At 36.4% G+C, this 17,949-nt stretch overlaps 1 protein-coding gene across 6 annotated transcripts in view; it reads right to left on the bottom strand.

The window, feature by feature from the left end:
• The window catches only part of KLC1 (kinesin light chain 1), a 39,567-nt gene that overhangs the window by 5,569 nt on the left and 16,049 nt on the right, over window positions 1-17,949 (bottom strand). For 2 of the 6 annotated variants that reach the window (XM_087726907.1, XM_087726923.1), the window contains exons 8-14: window positions 15,656-15,829; window positions 15,385-15,484; window positions 14,276-14,325; window positions 14,110-14,177; window positions 10,855-10,963; window positions 9,288-9,449; window positions 2,418-2,536 (exon numbers count right to left, since the gene is read on the bottom strand). In XM_087726907.1, the coding sequence (XP_087583033.1) occupies window positions 2,418-2,536; window positions 9,288-9,449; window positions 10,855-10,963; window positions 14,110-14,177; window positions 14,276-14,325; window positions 15,385-15,484; window positions 15,656-15,829 (782 nt within the window). Of the gene's footprint in view, window positions 1-2,417; window positions 2,537-2,905; window positions 4,104-9,287; window positions 9,450-10,854; window positions 10,964-14,109; window positions 14,178-14,275; window positions 14,326-15,384; window positions 15,485-15,655; window positions 15,830-17,949 lie in introns of those variants that run through there. The other 4 variants (XM_087726914.1, XM_087726931.1, XM_087726941.1 and 1 more) reach the window with 3 other exon arrangements.

Here is a 17,949-nt window from a genome sequence, read left to right as displayed (position 1 = left end):
ACTATCCTAGCCCAATTCGGTGTCAAGTCCCATACCTGGGAGTGGAGGTGGTGAACAGAGAAGCATGGAGAGGTCCAGTGGCACAATCCATCAGACAGCAGCGGCAAGCTCAGGAGTTTTCTCCTGGATTCTTCTCTGTCCTGCCTCCTCCAATCTCCCAAAGTTCTTTTCCCAGCATGTGATAGCTTTCTACTGGATTCCCCTCTGTCCTGCCTTCTCCGATCTCCCTAATTTTGGCCCTTAATCCTCCAGTTGTCTATTTTTGGAAGGTTTTCCCCTCTCTTCCCCCGCCCTTCATAGGAGACCCAAAAAATTTTGCCACATGGTTTGGGGGTGGTGGTCATGTGACTGAGTGTGCATGAGTGATGTCAAGTTGTTCATACCCGCCCGGTCACATGACTGCCAAGCCACACCCACAAAATAGGCTACACCCACAAAATAGGTTCAAAAAAACTTTGAAACCCACCACTGCATTGGCCCCAAGTTCTAAGTTGGAGGTGGGTAGTGGTGTAGATTGTTCTATTAAAAAAAAAAACCCAACCCTAAAAATTGACATTATGGGCCAATGTTTTACTGATCACACATAAATATCATCATGGATAGATACCACTTCAAATGACATATTAGTTAGAGGTTAAACTATACAAGAGTTTGCATTGAATGAAAGTAGGTTGGAATCTTGTTATTCTTTTATTTGGGTAAATTCCCACTTGCAAGAGCATTCAAGATGTCCTACATGTTTTGAACCTATGGATTTATGATTCACAAACAGCAGTTTTCCAAGAGTGTAAGCCTCTTAAGACCTGCTGTCAAAAGCAGTTTGTGATACTGCTCTGAGACCTGCTATTTTGAATCTAAAAATCATCATGGTCGTTTATATAAAATAATGCACTTCGGGAAGCAATAAAAATAGTTAAGTATTTTTTTTTATTTGTAAACCAAACTTTCTTTAAAATGAAAGCTTATGCTAATGCAACATTTTAAAGCAATATAAAAGACCTGTAAAATGTATTCACATTTTAAAGTTGTTTTTTATTCAAAGACAAAGAGAAAAGCTGGTTTTAGAAGGAAACATGTTCTTGAAAGAAACAAAAGGTGCATTTAAGTATGGGTGGCTTTGGAAATATTTTGCTATTATTTATTGACTGAAAATCTAGTAGTTCAGAGAAAAAGTATCTCCAAAAAGTTTAATTGCCTTATCAATAACCTAAATACTGAAATATTCCAAACTAGAAAGTGACATAAATAGAAAAGATTATGGGATAAAGGCCCTGATGGTTACAGACAAAGCCAAAAGATAATCACAACCAGAAGCAACTATATTTACTGTAGCAAAAAAAGAATCGCATCTGATCAAGATGCTTTCCTTGTTAAAAGAAAGATTTTCCTTTCCTTTATTACTGTTACCTATTTTTCAAAGCACCATAGGTAGATTGGTTTCTATATTTTCAACAAGGATTGTCTCCATTGTTCTTACTGAAAATGGTATTGCGTAACTTCTTGTAACAGTTAATAATACTTTCATGTAATGAAATCGGTAACAGTTTATTTACTTAGACCTGGAAACAACAACACTATATCTCTAACAGTGTGTGTGTGTGTGTGTGTGTGTGTGTGTGTCTGTGTCTGTGTCTGTGTAGAAAGAGAGGGGGGAGGGAGAGAGAGAGAAGGAGGGAGAACGAGAACACATCTCTATATATTTGGAATGAATAACAAAGTTATTTATGTTTTTACAAAAAACAAATTCAAACCATAAGATTCATAAGGAAGAATGAGCATAATTTCAAAAGGAGCACTGATGATATTGGTACCAAGTATATCTTTTATTCATTACAAGGACTGGATAAAGAATTTCAGTCCATTTTAATATAACAATAGTTTATTTGCAGGAATTCTAGACAAGTAGATGAAACAGCTTTTATTAATAAGTGAGAATTGAAAAAAATGTTACATGTTTACATGTTTATTAAATGTAAACAGGTACCCAATTAAATAGATCTGTACAGATTCAATAACCTAGTTTAATGAGATATTTTATATATGGTAAATGAAATCTTAATAACTTTTTCAGAATAAATTAAAAGGCTCATATTTCCTTATTAAGGAGAACCTGCTGAAATTCCAGCCAAGTGCATTAGTCATTCTATGTAAGATGACAGTGCAGTCAATTCTTGAACTAGTCATTTATATCATGTCAAAAACTTTACAAAGCCATAATACTGTTTACAATCAAATTAAGAACAAACTTTTTACAACTGTTTATGACCAATTTTCAACAACATCCTCTGTACTGCAGTTTTGGGAGAACTGCTTCCGGATTAAACTCTGGTGCATTCGCACAGCAGATAAACCTATTACACAGCAGGATAGGTTTAGGCATAATTCAATTCCTATGTGTTGCATCTAGAAATAATTACCCAGGACTTTCTCGTGAACTTCCTCCCTTCAGTTTTCTAACCAGCTTCTCACTGCTGCGTCTAATTGAAGCACGAAGTTTGCTAAAGGAACCACTGCGTTTTAATGATCCAGTGCCATCCTGAAAAAAATGAGCACTTTTAAAACCACAGAATCATTCATCCTTTGTCAGAGTTTAGTGATCACAACTAAACACCAATTGGTTATGTTGTGCTGTCATTGAAATTATAAGCAAGTATCTTTGAAGTTATAAGCAAGTTATAAGCAAGTATATAAGCAAGATTTAACAAAAAGTTATTCTTAACAGATAGAGTGGGTAATATTCAAGATCACTTTGAACCTTTAATTCTAAGATTCTGTGATAATAGCTCTGAGATAAACAGATTAAAAATAAGCACACATATTATCTATCAGGGGTGCATCACTTTAACATAACCATGATGACAAGTTATCCAAGAATTACAATTCTCATACATTTCAATGAAACAAGTTTTGGTAGATAGTTTTAATAAGATAAAATGATTTAATTATCTGAACAGTTAATTGCTCATTTCCACTGAAGTTAAATGGACGTGTATCAAAACAGTATAGGTAAAGGCAATTCCTTGCACAATAGTCAACATTTCTGTTAGCAGCACAGACATCTAACCCATTACATGGTTTTATACAAACCATGATGCAGTAATAAGAATACAACAAAAGCCCACCACCAAGCAGTAGCATTATAACAACAACTGAGTGAGCAAGATTTTATTGAGGCTCAATCTCATTTGGCTTATACGTAGCAAGCAGATATTAAGAATAGAAGCATATGAGAGCACAAAATATTTTAAGGTCTTGCACTTTAACCTTAACAGTATTCTAGAAAGTTAAGATGCAAGGCCATAATTTTACAGTAATATATTTGGTGAGATGTTATTTCATTTCCCCGAAGACCAATTTACATGGTGAAATATTTCTTAACTTTATTCTCTAAGTAACTTGTTTATGCTTTATTTCAAGTTACTAATATCTTGCTGTTTTTGGAAAATAAATCTTTCCATACACAAAAGTTTAGAAAGTACTACGCAGAAGACAGAGACAGACGTCAGTTGGACTGAGTTTATTAGACAAATACACAAAGTCACCCATCACCAAGATTAGTAGAGAAAAGCGTAATTGCATTTTCACATGAATACTAAACAGCACTGCTACTTCTGAATAAGCATTAAGTCAAGACATCTATATTGATGTTAAAACCTGTTATAAGTCTAAATACAATGTAAGCATGTGCCTTACAATTTGAGTTTTTTTAACTAATTACTTTGTCAAAGTAACCTTCATGCCATTTTAATTTCTTGTGTAATAACTTAAACTATCTTTCATTATAGTGAAACATCTACTTATGAATTTTCATTCTTAGCTTTGTTAACTCATCTGTTACACAGTAATGGATATTAAGAGTACATTCTAGAAGACTACATCTGGAAAAAGCGACACATATACAAGAGAAAGAGGATCCCCTGTCCCAAATGTAAGAGACACCAGCACTGAAGAAGTGGCCATTTTTACAGGAAGTATAGCTGTGACAAAGATCTTAAGGGATTGCTAAATACACAGCAGTCAGTAGTGGAGAGAAGTTAGAGCTTGAAGATGGTGTACGCCCGTCATGCAGGAGACAGTATTAGAGTCAGAAAAGGCATCTAGGCCTGTCGGACAGAAATGGAGAGAGAAAAAGCTGGATGAAACTGTTGTGGAGGAAGTTCAACAGTTTTCAGTTTCAAGCTTGTTAATACTTGTTAACAGTATTTCTAGGTCACATAAAATTATGTGAATTGCTCCGTATATATACTTAGCAAAGAGGGGGGAAATTGAATATATTTTTAAAATGAAAATAAAAGCCTTTAAGCAGGCCTTTGTCTTCTATTGCAAAACTCTTAGTATTCACATGCTGAAAGAATCAGAATCATTCTGTGAGTGTAACAAATATAATTGAAAATATATAGATTTTATAGCCAATGAATTTCCATTAAAAATACACATTAGCCAAATTCAAAAGGGACCAAAAAACATCAAAAAGACCCCAGAACAAGGTAGAATAATTTAGTTTTTAGATATTATGAACAATACCAATGGGAATAAATGTGCTCATAATAAATGCATCAATATTCCAAAACTTAATTATACTGTTAAAATAGCAAAGCAATGAACTAATGTAGACTGCCCAGCTTTCCCAAAAGAGGCAAGCCTCCAGTCCTTTACATTTAAAAAAAACGTAAAAGAAATGGCAAGAGTTTTGCAACGATAAATTGCCTAAACAGAAGTATACTGTAAGATTTGAAAGATACCTGTTGGAATACTTGTACTGTGGCCTCAACCTTTCTTTGAATAAGTACTATTTATCAATTCCTTCTTTTTCATTCCTTCGATTAACTGTTTTCCACCTGGATTGCAAGGAGGGAAGTGTGACAGTTCTAAATTTACACCAACCTCATATTTATTAGTAAGATCCAATGAGATTGGCCTGTCTTCTTCTTAAACAACTAATGAAAACCTGGGCAAATTTCAGGCTTGACAAATCTGTGTGTATTTCATTTAACAGTAAAGCACCAGGGCTTATAACTGAGGCTTAGGTTACCTTTGATGACAAAGTCAACCTAAACGCTTTCAGTATCAGAACTAAACCCCTCCAGAGTTGCCTCAGCGAAATGGGTGGTATACAAGTTTCATAAATAGTAATAAATTTACAACCACAATTTATGTTCGCTGCTTTGAGTTATTTTTAAAATTATAAAGATGGGATTAAAAAATGCATACATTTATATGTGTTTTCTCCCAAGCTTTGATTGTTAAAGCACTTTTGAGGGAGAGGAAATGTTTAGAAAATAATGAAAACAACCAAAGATTAGAAAACTATTATCCACGAGGAGGATCCCAACAGTTATACACATGGAGCTAAGTTAGCACATTTATTCTTATTGGTAGACTTTCCAAAACTATCACAGCATAGGAGCAATACTGTATGTTAAATATTTACAGTTTTAAAGTAACATGTTTTTTGTATTTATTGTATAAAATACTGCTTGACCACTTCTATAATGAAGAATTTTGTAAGAATGAATAATAAAACACCCTGAAGAATTACTGTCAAGGTAGGATAACCAGCCCTTCTTTTAAAGAAGAATATAATGAATATAACATCTATTCTTAATCAAGAGGCTGTTCTCAAAGATTTTAAATTTTTGTACCTTCTATTCAGAATATATAAACATATATTGTATCCCAATAAGCATTTGAAATCTATTTCCATTGCAATTACCTGCCTTCAATCCCTTGAGGACTTCTAGGAACAAATGACAGATTGAAGATGGCTCAGCAAAAAGCAGAGCTGAAATTTGCTGCTAAGAACAGGGAGCATCAAGTAGATCAGCTCCTTTGACCTTCTCTACTGAGATATTAAAGTGACTTGGGAATGCAAAAGAGAGAGGCTGAAAATCCCTATTGTATTAAATTTCCATCCAAATAATGATTTCAGTATCACAAACTGCTAGGATTATTTTAAAGATGACATTTCAGGCAAAAATAACATTTTAAAACAATAAAAAATGATTAATATTCTTAGAAAAGAATCTCAAATTTAGCAATGTTTTCTAAGAATATGATGGATATGTTTAAATTACAGCTGCATTTGACATGATTAAAATCAACCCTAAAGACCACATATTATTCAAAGCAGATATTTCCATTTTAAAGAAAGTCATTTATTGATCAGAATATTTTAAAATATGGACTATTTGTGATCTAGAAATACTGTTTATTTCCTTGAACGCTCTATCAATTGCAAATTGCATATATTTTAATAAAAAGTAAAACACATGCAAACAATGCATCTTCCTGCACTTGAAAATTGAAGGCATGCCAAGCAGAAGGGGGAAAAACAAGGGAAGAGTACAGTACACAGTTCTAATTCCAACAGGAAAAATAAAAGAATAATAAGGTAATGGTGTTTCTATTATATGCTGATTGACTGTCTTAGCACTGTTAATACTAAATCAGAAAGAAAGTCAAAGAAAAGTCAAAGATGAGCAGGAACAAAATTCAAAGAAGAAAGGAATAAAATCTTTGGGGCTCTAAAATTCAGGCAAGATTTTAGAACAACAGAAGAAATCTCCAAAAAATATCCCACTATAGAAACTAATCACTTGGAAGTGCAAGATGAATTGCTATTGATTTCAAATATATTATAAAAACAAGAATATCATGATGCGCTTATGATGAAGAATAATTCTATCTGCTCAGGGTATCCAGTTACAAATCAAAGCTAGAAAACTATCTGCTGCTATAACAAGCAAGAATCATTATAACAATGATAAAAGTTATCAGACAAATAGAAAAACAGGTTCAATTATTTAAGAACAATACTGGGTTTAGAAAGTGCTTTTTGTTTTAACTTCTATGGCGCACGTTTTCCATTACCCAATAGGAACAGATGGCATGAGATAAAACAAAAGGTTTTTTTTTCTAAAAATGCAACAGAGTTCCCTGGTGTTTGGAAGCAGTACTGTATTTTTTGGAGTATAAGATGCACTAGAGTAGAACCACCCAGGTTTTGAAGAGGCAATTTTTTTAAAAAAAAGTAGGTAGGTAAATAGATAGAGGGCGAGAAAGAGAGAGAAATACAGTAGATAGGTAGGTAGAGAGAGAGAGTAGGCAGGTAGATAAAGGGATAGAGAGAGAGAGTGAAATAGAGAGAAAGAGAAATACAGTAGATAGGTAGGGAGAGAGAGAGTAGGTAGGTAGGTAGGTAGATAAAGGGATAGAGAGAGTGTGTGAAATAGAGAGAGAGAGAGGGAAATACAGTAGATAGGTAGGGAGAGTGTTTGTAGATAGGTAGGGAGAGGGATAGAGAGAGAAAAATAGAGAGAAATACAATAGATAGGTGTGGGGAGAGAGAGAATAGGTAGGTAGGTATATAGGTAGATAGAGGGGAGAGAGAGAAATACCGTAGGTGGGGGGGGGAGAGAGAGAGAGAGAGAGAAGGTAGGAAGGTAGGTAGGTAGGTAGGTAGGTAGGTAGGTAGGTAGGTAGGTAGGTAGGTAGGTAGATGTTTCCAGATGTATTTATCCATGTGCTGGAGAAGGAAATCACTGACAACCTGTAGCACCTAAAACTTTGTTTCTGCTGGCACAGCACTTGATCAATGTAATTCTCATCAATCCCTCTAACCAAACAGCTTTCTGAAAGGAAAAAAAGTTTTTGCACTCTGCAAACCTCCCCAAAAAGGCCTGTTTTTCTTTTTAAAAAAGGCATGAATACCCTTGGCTTGCAGAGTGCTCCTGGGTGGGCAAAAATGAGCAAAAAAAGGCCCGTTTTTCATGAAAACGCCCTGTTTTTTGTCAAAGAAAATTGCATGCATAGCCTTATGGAGGCTTATAGAGTGCTGCTGGGGCTGGGGGAGCAAAAAATGGCCCGTTTGTTTCTCATTTCTGCCCTCCCCAGCCCCCAGGAGCTCTCTGAAAGCTTCCATAAGGCTATGCACAGCCATTTTGGTGGAGGGGTGAGGCTTCGGGAGGCAAAAATGCTGTATTCGGTGTATAAGACGCACCCAGTGGCAGCGACAAAAAAAAGAGGCCCAAGGCCTTCAGCAGCCTCAGAAAGCCATCACTATTCCTGGATCTCTAGTTCAGCATCAGCATTGCCAGCAACATGGAGTGCCACCTTAAGCCCCACACCTGCAGCCAACTAGAGCCACAGCACAAAGTCCCAGCCACCACCACTGCCCTGCACTCTGCACCGTCTCTTCTCCTCACTGCTGATAAGGCAGGCCCAACCTGGCTATAGGTAAGGCAGCTGCTGACTATGCCAGGCCTTCTTTCTAAGGCCACTCATGTCATTCTCTAAATCAGTGTTTCCCAACCTTGGCAACTTGAAGATGTCTGGACTTCAACTCCCAGAATTCCCCAGCCAGCGAATGCTGGCTGGGGAATTCTGGGAGTTGAAGTCCAGACATCTTCAAGTTGCCAAGGTTGGGAAACACTGCTCTAAATCATGTATGCTCTTCTCACAATGCTTCAGAAATCTTCTGAGGCCTTCCGAAGCGTTATTGGGATCAGGTGCACAATTTGGGCAACAGTGAGTCCTATCTGCGGAATGGCGTGAGTAGACTTGGTGTGGCTGGCTGAAGCTAAAGACCCTGAGCCTATTTTACCTCCACCACTATCACTACTATCACCACCACTGCCACCAAAGAGGCTACTGTATAAGGTGACCAAAAAGACAAATAACGGGTGGGGGCAGAAGGGAAAGTGAGGGGAGTTGAAGAACCAATGCAATCATAAGTACAGCCAAGTTACCAAGTACCCAAATTTGAGTCACATGACCAAACTAGTTGTTCAGCACCACTGTAACTTTAAACGATGAAGCTGAATGACTGTTTATTAAATGAGGATTACCTGTATGGGAAAACCCAGTGGATTTCATTTATACAGAAGTTACTTTCACTTTGTTTTCACAATACAGTGTCTAGGCTTTTTTTTTCTTTTATATCATTCCATCTGAATTTAGAGCAGTGTTTGTTTTCTAAATCAACAAACTTTTTAAGTGATAAAGAATACAAGCATGTGGCTGTCATACTTTGCTTCCACTAAAAAAAAACCCATTAGCTTGATTTAGGCTGTGTATTAACTAGGACATTCAATCAGCATTCAAGCACGCACAGCAAGATTCAAATATTAATTCCTAGATTTTTTTCTCATTTGAGTGTTTTCCAATTGATTTTAAAATAGAAAAAGCAGGATTTTTCTTTTACTCAAATCTGCAGATGAATATAAACCAAGAATATGTTATAACGCCAACAGAATAAAAAACTTGACTGCACTGTGTACTGTACTCACCCCATTCCACTCTAAGCTCATACTCACTTCCTCTCCTCCATCAGGTCCACTCTCATACTTTACCACATCAATATTAAGGCTCTCACGGCTTTGCCTTCTTTCTATACTTTCTGGATCATTAAGTACTTCAGCAACTTTTTGTTTGTGAACATTGTCAAGTCCCTATTACAACAAGGAAAGACAAAACAAACATCAGTGAAGAGCTTTTCAAATCACTCCGTCTTAATGAATTCACAATAAATGAAGATTAGAAACTCATTTTATAGTTTCCAAGATTCTATATTTATCCCCAGAGTAGCTTTAAATATGCTTTACTAGAATCTGTGTACTAAAATTCCTTCCTTGATCTTGTTCAACTTGTTAGGGATTGACACTGGAGCTAGTCAGATTTAGTTGTGTCTCTTTCAATCGTACTGAATGCACAATGGATGGCTCACCCAGGAGTCCCTCTCAGTCTCTGAGCAGTCACTAAATAAACATCATACTCCAACAGAGTCCACCTGGGTTTACCTAGTCCATGCAGAATATACATTAGAACATGATTCATCTACATGGCCTACCTTCAACAAGTATGGCCAGTAACAGTGCTGCTGGACTCCAGGCCCAAACCCAGCTGGCTCACAGTAGGTTGTGCTTGCCTTGAGGTATCATGTATTCAAAGAACAAGCAATACAGTGTACAGAGCATGAAACTGGTGCTCAGGCTGAAGGCTTATTCTTCTCCAGCCAAAGTCATCATGCCATGAATTGTCTGACTGTTTTGCTGGTTACGTGTGTGCACTCCATACATGTTTTTGAATACTTCTTGTCAATGTCGAAATATGAAAAATCTATGTGCAGCAACTGTCTTTTTCAAAGATAATTTGAAAGCTCCATAATCAACAAGACAAAAGGGCAGTAGAGAGAGCTCACTCATAGCTGAATAAAAACTGTTTTATTCAGAGTTTAAATTTGTCTCCAAAATCTATGAAGATCACTTTGATTTGTTGTTGTTGTTTCGGGGTTTTATGACTGCATCTGAAAAGCAAGATTTTTGGACAGCTCTTGTAAGCTTTTTACTTTGGTGCTGTCACTGATAATTTGTCCTTCTTTTCTATGTACTGCTTCATTCTCTAGTGACCTTTATTTATTGATTTGGAGACCTGTTTTAATTTTAAAATGTAGAAAAGACTCCTTTATGGTCAGCCTGCTAAGCTCCGATGTATGCAAACTGTGATATTGTGCGTCACTGATTAAACAGAGGTGCTTAGACAGATACTGAATGGCAAAGATGCTAGCAGTGGGTTCTTGTACTGGGAACAGACTTGGGATCAATGACTTTCAAGAGCGTTTGGAATTGTTATTTCCTGATGTAGTCAGTGGTGCATTTTGCTGCAAAGATATCCTCAAACTTGTTGGTTTGGCCTGTTTATGGCAGGTTTTCTTTAGTGTTTCATGTATTAAAGGAATACATATCATCCACCTTTCCTAAATTTACATTTGTTCTGCTCTAAAATAATGATGATGTAATAGCAAACATTTAAACACTTTAACTATTTTGAAGAACCTTTTGGTGTTATAATACTTGCCTGTTTACGGGACCTCATTGCTGCCTCTTCTAGTGTTTCAGCAGCTTCAAACTTTCCTTGGCGTCTGTAAAGTGCTCCAAGATTCTTTAAAGTAGTTGTAACTGTTGGACTGTTAATTAAAAATTGAAATTATTTCTGACAGCAGTCCACAACAACCCAAGCTTGCAACAATCCTGTTTAAAGCTGCACTGGAAGATTAAAAGCCAATGCTCATCTTAAGCCTAATTAGCAATAGCGGTCAGACTTATATACCATTTCCTCGCTTTACAGTCCTCATTAAGCGGTTTACAGAATCAGCATATTGCCCCCAACAATCTGGGTCCTCAGTTTACCAACCTTGGAAGAATGGAAGGCTGAGTCAACCTTGAGCCTGTGGGACTCGAACTTCCAAATTGCTGGCAGCTGGGAGTCACCAGAAGTAACCTGAAGTACTGCATTCTAACCACTGCACCACAACGACAGTATGTATTAATAAATTAATGGGCATTTATTTTCTAAGAGCACTGAAGCTCGTTATGGAAATGTTGATGCAGTAATCAGGTTTCATATTGCAAGTGATTTTTGCATAACATACTTGCAAAAGGCACCAATTGTTATCATAGTTATTTTACTCCATTTTATAGTTCTAAAGCAGAAGCTTTAAAACATACAAACTATATTATCAATTTCCCTTTATTACCTTTGTTCAGTTTTTTTTAAAAAGAAGAAAAACTGCATTAAAATATCTGATAATACTCTACATTTGATTTATCATTCTTTGCTACTTGTCCCTTACAGCAAGTGTGAACATTTTTATTCCAATAAAGAAGTAAAACCACCTCTTAATAACATTTTACAAGTTCAATGCCACATCAATATTAAAAATAGGAATTATTAGAAACAAAGAGCAAGAGCAATAATAACACACATATACAAAGTGCTACTCCCTTTGGCGCGCCTTCTCTCAAGGCACAGTGGTTATGGTGCTGTCTCTAGCATAGCCACTTTAAGCCACAAAATGATTTTAATCACTATAGTAAATCCATTAGCTGCACCCTTGGCAGAGTAACAGTCTGTAGCTACTGACCGCAGAGGGCTTTGCAAGACAGTGTATTCAAGCAACTCAGGAATGTTCTTGAGAATGTTTAAGTTTTTTCTCTCGACCATACTGTTCTGGTGAATGGTTTTATGGTTTTTGAACTGAAAAGACTTTGAGATATTCTACAGAAAATATTACAGATGGAACAGCCTTTTTTTTTAATTCAGAACACTGGAAACACCTCAAATGCTTCTGATTTTAAGAACTTACTGCCCAAAGCTGTCAAACTCCCCTACACTCCAAAAAGAGCCTGGCCCAGTGGGAACAAAAGGTATTATGATCAATGTTCTCTCTAATTTTTTTTCAGTGTGAGCGGAAAAGTATAGTGTTTGAGCTGCACAGTTTCATGCCTGAGCACCTAAGAGAGCAACAGTTTGAACTGCTGTCACGTCTGCTGGACATTTGCGCAACATTCCAAGCATCAAGCGCCGATTGCGAGCGAGGTTTCAATCTGATGAATGCCAGGCATGAAAATGTGCCGCTCAAACACTATACTTTTCTGGTCACACTGGGAAAAAAAGGCTCTCTGCTCAGCTTTTACATTGTTAGACTGGCTAGAGAGAAACATGGCACCAACAGCCGGGGTCCTGGCATTTTGCAGGCAACCTGTCCTCTCACATTCCTTTGGAATGCAACCCATCACATTTGAATTAGATTTTGCCAATTATCCTATTAAAAGATAATCCTATTATTCTAAAATATGACTAACTCAATATTAAAAACTGTAAATATTTAATGCTGATAAATAATAGCAGTAATTGTTATTTAGTATGATTAAAATCAGTATTGATATATCAATATATCTATCAAAATTGACAATAAACACTAAAATAACAATACAAATATATAATGTGGAATATAAATGTAATAAATATAATATATAAATGCAACATAAATGGAATAAAATAATTTATCATGAAACTCTCCCCCTTTAAAGTAGTAAGATCAATTAAATAGTCTAGCAAGTTTGGACAATATGCTATATGTTATGTTACTTAAGAATATATATACCTCAGAATCAGATACAACATCCACATCATTTCCAACTGAGTCAATAAAATCATATGCCATGCCAAAACTATTTTAAATAAAGATATGAAATTAATCAAGTATTGCATTTATTTTTCAAAATGAATGTACAATTTTTTTATTATTTAAGTTTTGTACCCTATCTTTTCTAACTAATGTTAACTTTAAAAAGATGTTACATCAGACTACAATAAAAGTAATTAAATGAAGACTAAAATAAGTGTTTTGGCATATTGAGCTTTTTATATTTCTTTCTTACATTGCTTCCTTATTCATTCACTGTTCCATCTTCAGTTTTTTTCACAGGGAGCATGGCTTCCTTCCTTCCTTCCTTCCTTCCTTCCTTCCTTCCTTCCTTCCTTTTCTTCCCTCCACTCCTTTGGCCACCAATTTTGATCCAATTCGCAATTTGTATACTTTTTCTACCACCATCTCATCAAGCAGAATCACACAAACACATACACACATACGTTCTTTGGGGGGGGGGTGGTGTTGAATTACTCCGCCTCACAGCAAAGACGCAGCGCAAAGTCGGCGCAGCATGTGTTCGGCCCCCGCTTACGCCGAATCAAATCCGCGGCCGGCGGGACCAGGGGATTGCATTGCAAAGCCGCCAGTCCTCTTGCTTCTTCTCCTTCTTTGCCAGTGAAGCCGGCAAAGCTCCCGCTGGCACCCCCACCCATGGCAGCGGCAGTGGTGCCTCCCACTCCGCTCGGAGCACCTCAGCTGGGCTCTGGATTACCCCTGCCGCCGCCTCCACCTCCGCCGCTTTCCTACTAGCTCCTGCGGCTTCATGGCTCCTCAAAAGCACGGCAGAGGAGGAAGGGGGAGGGATAACGCAGGGGTCAGCTCAGGTGCTCCGCGTGGAGGGAGAGGCACCACTGCCACGGGCGGCTCATCAAAACAAGTCTGGGGAGGTCCTTTGCAGGCGGCCAGTTCTAGCCGCCTGCAAAGGACTTCCCCATGTTTGCTTTGGTAGAAATATCTGCGTGGCAGTTAGAAACTGCTGTGCGGGGGTTTCTTGCAACGTGCGCGGCTGCGCAGCCGCGCACCTTAAGGGAACAGTGATTATGATTCCTTTACATTTCAGCATTCGTAGCACTACCAACAGCCAAACACCACAAATAATTTGGGGAAAGTATACCTACCTGTCAACTTTGCAAGCTTTGTACCAGCCTCCATATTCACCAAATGTCATGCCATCTTTTTGTTTTCCCTAAAGTGAGAACAATATATTAAGAAGCAGAAAAGTGAAATATAAATTAACAACAACATATTTATTTATAAAATCATTTCTGTTCTTTAATTCCTTACCTTGCATTCTTCTCTCTCCTCAGCGTGCATCCAAATCGGTTTGTTTTCATCTATGTAAGAGTAAAATATTGAATTGTGAAATAAAATTGCAAATTCCAGAATAATGGTTAAGAAAACATTTTATAACTATATAGTGATATCTATCCTAGACTATGCTAGTTTCTAAAACATGTTGATCAGTGTTAACTAGTAGCTCTTACTTCTATTGTAGTAAAGATTACCCAATTCTATTTTATTTTAAATAAGGTGAATGCCACAGAAAGTTATCTCATCCCATTGTGTCAAAATGCATCTACCTTCCTAGACATTGTGAAAAAAAGAACCTATAACTCCAAGTTGTTCTATTTAAAGTAGCTTTGATCTCAACCAGCCTTCAAATAGCATGTTCAGAGAACAGAGCTGTCTGCTAAAGCATTACAAAGTTTTTCATTGATCACAGTATTTCTGACAGCGTATGCATCTTGTTAACATAACCGATTTAATGCAATGAAGCCACTACACTGAAATTACTATATACAATCTGTATTTCTTGTGTGAAACAACACTCAGCTGTCTTATTTTTATTAGTACTGTATTTCACTACACTGGGCAGAATTCTATTACTTATGAAAAGAGGCCTAAAAACAGACAGATAATTGTAACCGATGTAATTTGAATGTTTTGCTTTTAAAAATGCCTCTCCCATCCCTTATTTATTATGTACTGAAATAACCCATGACCCGCTGAGTCATCATTTTAGACCTATGGTATTTTCTTATCAGATTCCTCAATGCATTCAACCATGACAGAGCTTCTAATGTGTACACACACACACACACACACACACACACACACACACACACACACAGAGTGAATTCTGCTCAATTTAAAATGGGGGGTTGGGGTTGGGCATACCTCAAGTACAATTTGAAATATATATTACTTGAAAAAATACCTATGGTCAGATCTGCAGAACGAATATAGAAATAAATATAGAACTAATATAGAACGAATTCTTAATATAAGAATTTCTAAAAATTGTATTATTTTTAAAAATATAGCAAGCATACATCATATTGTTTGGAAAATAATATCCATGTCTAACATTTCTTCATAATACAAACATTTACCATCCACGGAGCCAAATTCTCTTTCATGGGCACGAGTAAGAATCTCTTTGTACAAAGTTTCTGCTTGCTTAAATTTCCCTTGTTTCAAATAGCAGGATGCCTGAAGAGAGAAACCATTACTTTAGCATGTTTTAAATTTAAATATCAGTATTAGCACTTGTGTAAGCATTTGTAGGACAAGCCAGCAGCTAAGATCACAGTTGCACATTTTCAGCAAATGAGAACCTCAATGGTTTGTTTCTCTGCTTTTTAATCTATTATACAAACATACCAAATTATTCTTTGTTTTTGCTACATTTGGATCATCTGGCCCCAGTTTTGTTTGGTAGATCTCAAGTGCCCGCTGATAGTAGTATTCTACTTCTTCATATTTGCCCTGGTTCTGACATAGTAATGCCAGATTATTTAACTGTTTGGCAACATCTGGATGGTCTTTTCCCAGCACCTAGAAATAAAGAGGAATTCCACATTAATTCTTTTCTTTCTCAGATACAGCTAATATCTATTTCATTGAGGTGTGGAGATAATCTTTATCTACTCTTTCGACAGCGAACGTATTAGTATTCATTTTTTATCAATTAATGGTTGATTGAATTACTGCTATCACATTTACTTCTCTAGTACTGATATCCTTATAATGAATGTATTACAATAAATTTTATGTTTCTCAAATTAACCATTTAATTATATCCCAAGCCCATAATTTATCAATCAGCATTAGGAGGATTTATTTACATGCAATGCAGATTTTAAGAAGATATTCTGGTTCATGATTTTCGGTTTAAAATGCTTTAAGGTTTTCAGATATAACATTATAGAATTGCTTACAGTTAAACAAGTGTGGAAAGGTCTAATAAGCAGTGCCTTTACTTGGAAGTTTTGTATGATGGCATGTGGAAAAGACCTTTGGAGATGGAGAGAAGAAATGATGTGTGGGAATAATCAAATAAGAGAGGGCACCACTCGCAGCTGGATAGTGGGTGGAGCAAAAGGCTCATAAGGACCCTCCCTAGTTTCTCGGTTTGTAAAGGAAACGGCAGTTTTGTACTTTCAGATTTGCAAGGTTCTATTAATGTAGCTTTATAATAAAGTACAATTATGGTCATGTTTCCCTTCTGGGCTACATGGTGGTAAGGCTGATATTTTGGATGGGAAAAGAAAGTACCATGAATGATTCCTCCATTGATTCTATTTGCAAAAATATATTGGAAGGCCAAAGCAAATTTTCTAGCACAATTATGGGTTGTTTGAAAAATACTATCTTCAGTAGAACACATAAAGAGTAAAAAACTATACGTAGTCCTTGACTTTATGACCACAGTTTCACTTAGCAAATATTCTGTTGCTAAGTGAAACAGTTAAATGAATTTTGCCCCATTTTACAACCTTTCTTGCCACAGTTGTTACGTGAATCACTGCAGTTGTTAAGGTAGTTGTTCAGTGAGTATGGTTTCCCCATTGACTTTGCTTGTCAGAAGGTTACAAAAGGTAATTATGTGATCCCAGGCTACTGCAACCATCATAAATAAGAGTCAGTTGCCAAGTGTCTGAATTTTGATCATATGTCGATGGGAATGCTGCAACAGTTGTAAGTGTGAAAAATGGTCATAAGTCACTTTTTTCAGTGCTGTTGTAACTTTAAACAGTTACCAAATGAACTGTTGTAAGTCAAAGATTACCTGCAGTCTCTGAAGGATTTAATCTAGTGTATTTTCAGTAAACAAAAGGCTGGGCAATTAAATTGTTGTGATATGCCAATTATATTAATTTAAATCTACCACACACACACATATAAAGCATTGAAATTCCCTGGTTATATAATCTCATATTATTTCTTCAGACTTCCTTCTCATTTATTTATACCTTCCAACTTCATTAACTTCTTTATTCCATAATGTTGATAAGAAAAAAAACTCTGCAGGAAATTATCTTTGTCCCCTATTATCTCTGTCCCCTGTTGCCCAACTTCCCAGCTTCCATCATGGTAGGTACTCTTACTGCTTTCTTCAGAATCCCTTTTTGCTCTCATGCTCTCAGATTTTAGCTAGCAAAGTGGGAATACTCCTCAATCTTTTTCTTTTTAAATTAGAAATTAGAAGTTTCTCTTAGAATGAAAAACAAATCCTACGATAAATATGCTTAAGACATTAATGTAATAACTATTTTTTTAAAAAAATAATGTTTTGACTCTTTTTCCCCCTGCAGCATGTGCTAATAGTTTCACTGTTGGGTGGGGTTTTTTTGGGGGGGAGGGGTATGTAGGTTATCTTATTAAACTACTTGCAAAAAGGTTTATACAATATTCTTTATTAACAACCATCCTTGTCCTATTGAAAATGTTTTGATGTTCTATAATAACAAATTGCAATATATTCATATTACACCAAATATTTATAACAAAAAACCTCCTAACTGCATGCATAGTTTTCTTCTTTAGCCTGCATGCATCTAGGGTAGTCCTCAATTTAAAACTGGTTGCTTAGCAACTTTTAAATTCTGACAGACCTCTCCAGAGTATCCTCCAGGATACTTACAACCCAATTCTAAAGTTCCAACAGCCGCCCC

This window comes from Thamnophis sirtalis, unplaced genomic scaffold (assembly GCF_051295495.1).
Source record: "Thamnophis sirtalis isolate CommonGarterSnake01/CBP01778 unplaced genomic scaffold, rThaSir2_p1.2 scaffold_1, whole genome shotgun sequence".
Taxonomy (NCBI): Eukaryota; Metazoa; Chordata; class Lepidosauria; order Squamata; family Natricidae; genus Thamnophis; species Thamnophis sirtalis.
Note: the sequence above shows the minus strand (reverse complement) of the source record. Positions and strands in the feature narration are given on the sequence as shown.